The 8,921-nt window shown below is 42.9% G+C and overlaps 1 protein-coding gene across 1 annotated transcript in view; it reads right to left on the bottom strand.

Annotated features, from left to right (window-relative positions):
* The window catches only part of RBBP6 (RB binding protein 6, ubiquitin ligase), a 31,042-nt gene extending 22,157 nt beyond the window's left edge, over positions 1-8,885 (bottom strand). The window contains exons 1-2 of the mRNA XM_026054191.1: positions 8,711-8,885; positions 675-774 (exon numbers count right to left, since the gene is read on the bottom strand). Of these exons, the coding sequence (XP_025909976.1) occupies positions 675-774; positions 8,711-8,876 (266 nt within the window). The 5' untranslated portion in view covers positions 8,877-8,885. The remainder of the gene's footprint in view (positions 1-674; positions 775-8,710) is intronic.
* Between the last annotated feature and the right edge of the window lie 36 nt (positions 8,886-8,921).

Genomic DNA, 8,921 nt, shown 5'->3' on the forward strand with positions numbered 1-8,921 from the left:
CTAATCAATCTTGCTGACATGCAGAACTGCTTCCGGGCTTTCCAGTTGGGAAAATATTAATTATTCCTTCATCATACACGTTTTTATTTTGGCATTGCCTGAAAGAGCTACTGCTTCCTTACAAACATTCCTAACTAACAGCAGCCAGAAATAAGATATGTTTGCCTGGCTCATCATCACTGGCAATCCTTGGCCCCTAGGCAAACCCACCAGATTTAGGTTGTAAGAATACCTGCCATATCCTACATGGATCCTAAATCCTAAAACTAAAATGCAAGAAATAGTCACATTAAGATACAGATTTTTCTGAGATAAGAAGAAATTAAACTACATTGCACATCCATGTCAACTATAAGAGAAATTAGTAAAACATATTAAGGAATCTTTCCATGTAGAGGAAATGGGGTCTACACGTAACATCAACCCTAAGAACAAAGGCTACAGAACTATTTTAAAAGTTACTATTGATAGAGATGAAATCCAATATCCCAGTGAGCCTAAAAATGTAAGTTCACACTGGAACAGATAAAGGACTATCTACCGCCTTACAACAAAAACTTGCAATAGTTCTGCCAATAAAAATACAACAGGAATCCTTCTAGTAAACTAAGATCAATTAAAAAAAAGTTTAAACACTGAAGCCCTCAAAGATACAATGTTTTATGGAGACTTACATAACATATGTTTTGCTGGTAGCTTTAACTCCTCCAATTGGGATTCTTCTAACAATTACTGATGAATTCTTAGGAATCAGGGCAGTATCATCTGTGTATTCTGAAAGCAACAGAAAAACAGCAAAAATTGATATATATTAATATATATTTACATAGCACTTCAGAGACTCCCTTTACGGATACAAAACCAGAATTTCATATGTAACATTGTGTTTCTATCGCCCACACAAACTAACTGTAAGCTTAAAAAAACCTTTAGATTGGATAATCAAACACAAGCAACAAAATTTTTTTAAACCAAGGTGAATTTCAACAGCAAAATAATCTCAAATATCACTAAAGGAGGATCTTACTAATGCAAAAGGTTCTTTCCTATTGCTGCTCAAGTTGTTTTTGCTTCTGTTAGACTACAAAGCCAATAGCTCTTGGAGAAAATCCACTGCAAAATTCTCTAGGGAAGAAACAAACATTTTCATAAGTGCCACTCGCTTGCCCCCCAAGATGGTACTTCACTAAAGCCTGCAAACTTTCTAGGACTGTTTGCATCGCTGGTAACCACGAACAACTCATCCACACTGCTAGTGTTTCCGCACAGACAGAACACAGAAGAGAACCCAACCGCTTATTTCTTAAGTTTATAAATCAAGAACAATGGCATTTTTTCAGCTTAGTGCTTCACATTTAAATGGAGACTAGACGACATGCCTGGAATTCTGACCACAGAAGCTACTTATTGTTTTCCTCCCTCCTCCCCCCATAGGCCAGGAGTTGCTCCAACAAAAGTGCTCTCTCTCCTTAAGCTCAGAGACTAGTAGGAATCAACAAAAAACGGGGACGGAGGTTTTTTAGATTCACTTTTTGCAGAACAAAACGACTGAGATAAAATCAGTTATAAAAACTGATCTTAAGAAAGCCTTGGAAGATAGCACATGCCTGAAAGTACTCATATTTTACCTTAGCTCACATTATGCTAGCATTTTTGAAAAGAAAACTTTTTGGCCTTTTACATAAGACAAAACAACAAGAAGCACCTAATGACCTTCAGACTGAGTAGGCTTCAAATGCAAAGATCTTGCCATGAAAATGACTTGCATATTGTATTTACACAGGCTGCATATGGCTAAATATTCTAGAGCACTCTCATCAGACATTGCCTATAATCCACCTACATTTATACATTAAATTGTGCCTTTGCAGGCTGAATTGGAAGGATGGTCTGAAAGTCACATGCACACATGCCATGATTTGGCACTGAACATACAATCTTTGCAGCTCTGCACAGTGATCATACGTGAAAGATTCCATAAGATAGATTCTACACTTCATTTTTCAGCATGTTCCTCAGAGACAAGAAACTCCCCTAAACCAATGCACATATACCCCAAATCATTGCTTTAATGGTGAAATAAAAGCTTCTATTTCTAGTGACAGAAATGTTTCTCCAGAAAAACTGAAAACAAATCCTCAGCTTTCCCAAGGAACTGAACAGGGAGCAGTAACTTTTTTCTAGACGTCACATTAGTTTTAAACTGCTGGAGAAAGGATTACTCTTCAAGTCCATGAAAACAGAAGCCTTGAGAACAGTTATTCCGAAACCAACCCTCAGAGCATTTCTCAAAGGGAAAACCAGACAGTCACACAGCCAGACAGCTATTTTCATTAGGAATTTTTGATAGAAAAAAAAAAAGGAGAGAGAGAAGAAGAAGAGCTCTAGCAGTACTAAGACCCAGATAAATGCCTGGGATATCATGGCAGTTGCAATCCCCAAATCCATTTTTACTTGCTCAATGAAGTCACACAGACCACACTTTTTGGTCTACATTAAGAAAAAAGAAAAAGATTGAAACTTCAAAGACCTCTGAAAAGCAACAGCTGCTCTGTACAGTTCGCTACACCTGGGCCAAGCTTAGGATTTGGCATCTGCATAAGGCTAAAATTGACACCACCTCTCTTGAAAAGAAACCGCAAATACTGAGAGAGCCGAGTACCCATCTGCACGGCCTGGACACAAGCTGAAAAAACAAACAATTATTTTTTCCATTTGCATCACAGGTAAAGACAAAGTACCCGGGACAAGTGTGGGTTCAGAAAGAACAGACCAAAGAACTGCAAAAGTGAATTTGCAGAGGCCAAATCAAATGTGCTGAAATCATTTTTCAGTCTTTTGTGACAATTCAGAGACCATTAGAAGCAACGAATCAACAGCTGCCTTCCAAATAAACTGTGTACATATAAATATTTTCATCCTGCAAGTTAAGTGTGCTGTGAAGGGAGCTCCTGCTTTCCAGCCACCTATGAACAGTCTGATACAGAAATGAATTCATCTGAAATGTCAATCTGTGCTTTCAATGAACATTTAATGTGGTCAACTGAAGAGTTTTAATAGCTTGAAGTAAAAGCTTTATTTGTACAGGACATTTATCATGGCATTTTTTTTTTTGCATTGGTATTTCATTGTCCCCTTAGCTCAAAAAGTGTGTTAGAGAATTTGTGAAAGAATGATCCACGCAGGAGAGTGCCTGTGCGACAGTTACTTCTCTGAAGATGCTGGCTACCGGATAGCTTACCACATTTTTCCTTTGCCTTACTTGAAGAAATTCAAATTGGCAATGGCACTTCAATAAAAGCCATCAAACAATGCAAAAGTGTTTCGCTCTTTTTTAATATATACAGAAGATGACTAAAGATAAAGTGCTCCTGTGAAGTCCCTTGGAATTCTCGTTCATTCCATCTCCATTTCACAGCCGCTCTCCCAGCGGGAGCCCGGGGCCTGGGCGGCAGCGACCATCCTGTGTGGAGCAGGGAGCCCCAGGGAGCCGTGCAGCCCCGCAGCCTCTGCCGAGCGAGCGGCCACGTCCTGCCCAACACAGCCCTTCACACTCGCCCAGGTTCAGCCCCGGCACGGCCACGGGCCAAGCAGGAGGCAGCCTTGCCTAGGCTCTCAAAGCACACAGCAATCAATGTCATGTCAGTGATTGGCTACTGGGGTTTTGTCTACATGAGCTGTGATTAAAAACAAGGATTCAATTAACAAAGAAAGCTGGGGGGAATCTGCACATCACATTAAGGTCGATAGCAGAAGAGACATCTCAGCCAAAAACTTGCTGTCAGTTTCAGAAGAAAAGAGCATTCTCCAAGGGGCTGAGGTAAAGGAGAATTGCAGTGAATGCATGGAGAAACACTGCCTGAAACAACAAAAACAAACCCACACCCGTTTGGCTGCTGCTTCCAACCAACCAAAAGTCTTAAGCAAGACTATGTTAGTGTTAGCAACATTTTTCTCTGCAAACGAAACCAAGCGAAGCATCAACAGCTCTGCTTATGCTCCAAGGCTTATACCTCTTTGCCTTTAACATACAATTAAACCCTCTCTTTTTAAACTCGCTAAGCTCCAGGTCTGCTACAATTTTAACATGCACTCTATACTAATACACTGTCGACCACAAAAGTTCCCACTGGATGGCTTTGCCCCTCCTTGGCCAACGCGAGCATGACAGCGTTGCTGAAGCATCTGTGTGAGCAGCGCCTTGAGGGGCACTCCCGCCCAGGGAACGAACAGGTCACAGCAGCAACTGCTGCACGACGAGGCCGTGTGAGCAAAATACCTTGAAACCTGATATTGCATGGCTGGCAGGTAGGGATGAAGGTGACTGCTGACATGCAGAACAACTAGCCCTCCCAGAAACGTACTCCTCCCTAGCCTCTTAAGCCAGACACATCCTTGCCTCCAAGCTTTTCTTCCGGGATAATGAACGGCCATTTACACACTCCCCGGCAAACAAATGATCTGTGTAGCTGACATCTAAAACACTGCCTTGAAATATTAATTAACTGCCTGGACTATCATTTCCAGATTTTCAGTCGCCACTGAAACAGATATAAATGATGTAATTTAACCCTGAAACACCACTGCCTGAGGTTGCCTGTTCAGTTATAGAGGTGGTCCACGGGACTTTCACTTGTGCTCAAGAGCAGCTGCATGGTTTTGAACTGCTGCGTCGCTGAGGTCTGACACGATTCCAGGCATTAATCTGAATATTCAGACTGCTGGGAGCCTTCAGGTCTTACTGGTACTGCTCAACATCTCTGCGTATGACAGGGAAAAGCAAGGCAGTAATGGAGCAGGGTGAGCTGCCCCGTAGCACCCACAATGCAGCAGCAGCTTGGCTGACACTGGGGGAACAAGCTCCAGCCCCTCAGCGATGGGGACTCCCTTGCAGAGCTCCCCGGTCACACGGCAGCTATGGCAGGTGGCAACCTACCCCCAGCACCGCACACCCTGACCGAGAAGGCAGCACGGCAGCCCAAGCTGCACCGTGCTCTGGGAGGCTGCTACAGCACCCCCTGAACTAGCACTGCAGCACAGAACCGCCCAGGGACAGGCAAGGGCAGGAGCTGCCTCAACACCTAAACGACCCATCCACATCCTGCCGAAGGGATCCCAGGCCGTGGACAAGCCGAGCGGGTACGAGCTGCCTTGGTGACATCGCGCAGTGGCACCGCTGTGGCCGTCACTTGTGAACTGCAGCTCTGACCTCCAGCCAACCTCGAGTTCCAGAGACTCTTGAAAGAACATTTTTTTTTTTCCTCCTTCGAATTACTCATCTCTCTGATCAGACATATCACCATCTGGACAAATACTGCAGTTCAGCATTATATAACACCTAATCCTCCGTTATTGCTAGCATGTATGCTCGATAGCAGAGAAAAACTTATAAAAAACACACTATTATTTCAAAAATTATTGCTCCCAAGTGAGCACCATAACTTAAACACGCTGAGAATACCATTAATGGAATGCTTGTGCATCATATTAGTGCTTTAAACCACTGCCATAAAGCACAGCATGGATATTATTGTGCAAATCAGTGCTGAAAAAGTGAAACTACTACTGTATTTTCACAATGACCTACCAAAAGAATCTATATATTGCTGAGCAATACAAAACGGTAGCAACTGTTTCACTTGTGCAGTCTCAATTTATTCAACCAATTTAGTTATTCAAGCTTATGTGAACAATACATAGAGAAATATGGTCACTTTCTTTTGGGCCTCTTCTGCAAATCTCTCAAATACAAGGTCACCTATCTATGCAGAAATGCAGAGTTCCACCAACTGCGTGTTAGAATTTTGTCAAAAAAAATCTTGATTTCATTGAAATAGGAGCAATGTCTCTGGCTTAATAACAAACTTCTACAATAAGTCACACACTGGGCACACAGCAAGCTTATTGGAAAATGCTAAGTCTGAACAACTGGGCAAAGGAACGTGGTTTCAGGGACCTGCCCCGTCTTTCGGGACGCCCCGGAGCCATGGCCGAGCTGAAGCAACCCCACCGTCCGGGTATCTACCCAGGTGCCCTCTCCTCCGCAGCACAGCGCCCAGCCGGGGCGGCTGCGCAGGCTGCCAAGCTGTTACAGCTGCTCGTCAAGACCACTGCTCCAATACGGGCAGGACACCCGAGCCTGCAGACTCTTGTGTAGCAGAAGCACGTCCGCCTTGTTAGACCACTGAGCAATATTGCAGAACCTCACACTAAACCGAAACCCATGTTACGGACATAGGAATTCCGTACATAAAGGGCATATAAAGAAAAACAGGAGGGACTGAACGGATGTTTTTGCTAGATTTTGACAATTGAAGACAGAAAGAAGTCAGACTGCTTCCCATTCTGCTTGCTGCATTGTTCTCCCTTCCCAAACAAGGGCAACAACAACAACAAACTAAAGTTCTGTGCTCCTCCCTCATCACTTCAGGCTTTCATTCGGTAACACCCAGGCCTCAACTCTTCCAAAAGTCTATCCCCTGCCCCTGCAAAAATATTATTAATAATAATAATAAAATATACATCTGGAACTTCCCAATGAAACATTCCTTGCATGAGAGTGCAAAGGAAACCTTCCATTTATCTTCAAAAACACTAGTTTTCTAACAATTTAAATGACTCATCAAGAAAATAATTTTAAACACCCCATTTAAACAGAATATCCTAAAGGGAGTTCAGGTTTCCAACGTGATCAGTAAAAACAGAACTTTGACTTTTATACACAATTTGGTGCATATAAGTGCTATATTCAAACGTATTGTCTAGTTTTCCTCTGAAAAACAGTGCTTTTTGCATTTTTAACATGAAAATCACCATGATGAAAACTCCAGTAAGCATTCACATCACTGGTACTACACTTAGAATTTTATACTCAGTTTCGAAACAGAGTGCAACACAAACTACCTAGAGGAAGAGGATTTTGACAGCTTCAAATGAGTGATGGTCATTAAAATAAAGACGGACAAATGAGCTAAACTAAAGTGAAGCAGATACCTCTTCAGAGAATTCTGCATTGCCCTCTTATACAAATATTCTAACAGCTTAACAGTATTAAACTGTCTGTGGGCTTAACACAGCTTAAATAAGGAGCAGTCAAAAAAAAAGTTACACACACTCCCCAACTTTGGTTTCTGTTTGCCATCTGCTACCGTGGTATCTCTGCACCTGATCTAGTCAAAAAAAAAAAAAAAAAACCCACACACCCACAACCACCCACCAGATATATTTATTTTTTACTTCTGGTAAAAATGCTTGGGCTGCACAGCGACTGTCAGCACTGAAGGTGCTGTTTTTAAGGTTCTCTCTGCCCCCTGCACGTGAGCAGACAGGTTCTTCAGCCTGCCGGTGTTTGCTGCTGTTGCTGCTGAATGACCATCAGTAACCACAGACAAAACGCAAAGTCCTTCTGTAAGAAAGCCCCTCAGGCAAATTAAACACCTCTACTATTTACCTTACCGCCCACCAACGCCAACAGCAGGGAGCACTTCTCCAAAGCTTCTGCCACTGTTGTTTAATGCTACTGCGGGAATTCCTCCTCTTGTGCAATGTAACTAACTGCCTACGTACAAAGGCAGCCCTAAAGCAGCCCTTAACCATGTACTGGGAGGCCTCTTCACCTTTTAATATCTATAAGCAAGAAAAAAAATGTTCCTACTCTGATAGATGTCTTCCATTAAATAATATCCTGATATATACTGATAAATGGTGAACTTTAGGTCCAATGCCTGTAAAGCGTGGGGATGAAGTTGCAGTTACTGCGGTGTACATAGGAACTGTTTAAGTTTTCCTTGTTTAAAACTTGGAAAAAAAACTAGAATACATCTTAAAAAGCAAACTGCTAGGAGTATCACAGAACCACTGTGTTCAATCATCTACTGTGCTGAATAAAATATTTTGAATTTAAGAACTAAAAATACTTGTAGACAAATCTCTTTTTTCCTTATAAGTCACATCCCAGAGTCTCCCGAAACAACAGCAAAAAAATCACATTCAAAACTTACCAAGATAACAGACCACCAAGACAAGTCCAAGCATTATAACTGATATTAAACAATGATCTTACCACTGAGAACCAAGCACCATTTATTGGAATCTGATATCTCCAAGATATATCTTTATATAATGTTCTTGTACATATTTTATATAAATGTATGTATACACACAAACACACAGGTACCATAAACTGTAATACTGCCCTGGCACACACCTCCCCTCCCCTCTCCCCTCCACTCCTTCCCACCCCCTCAAAAAAAAAAAAAAAAAAAAAAAGGTTAAAAATGAACACTGAAACAACACTCAGAAGCTTCGGAATGGAAATATCTTTGGTAGAAAAGATAAAATAATAAAAAATAAAATTAAACTGTGGAGTGTAGATTAGATGCAGAGGCGCTACTCGTGCAAGATGCTCTTTAGGCGCCTACAAAGATTACAGCTCATGGATACACTGGTGATACAGGCTGTTGCCAGACAACTAAATCTGCAACAGCCACAAAGTCGTTTTTCCAGCGTATCAGAAAGAAAAAAAAAAAAAAGGAAAAAAAAAAAAAACAAGCGAGGACAAAAACACAAAGAGAAAAGGCCACGAGGGGCCCTCTTTTATTGGCGCTGCTCCGTGTTTCGGCGCAGTTTCGAGGGCCCGGGCGCCGTTAGGGGCGGCCTCCCGCGTGCCCGGCCGCGGCTCGCGGCCCGCAGGCCCCGCGGCCCCACGCACCTTCTTTGGTCTGCGCGTTGGTGATCTGCAGGTCGCAGTCGGCCGCCTTGAGCTTCTCGCGGCCCATGATCTGGCGCTTGAGGTCGCACAGGGAGATGTGGAGGCCGTCGAAGGTGACCGTGTCATAGTTGAGCTTGGAGGAGAACTTGTAGTGCACGCACGACATGGCGGGCGCCGCTCGGGGCAGGCCCCGCCGCGGGGCCGGCGCGCG

This window comes from Nothoprocta perdicaria, unplaced genomic scaffold, assembly GCF_003342845.1.
Source record: "Nothoprocta perdicaria isolate Ctin4 unplaced genomic scaffold, notPer1 scaffold_12, whole genome shotgun sequence".
Classification (NCBI taxonomy): domain Eukaryota; kingdom Metazoa; phylum Chordata; class Aves; order Tinamiformes; family Tinamidae; genus Nothoprocta; species Nothoprocta perdicaria.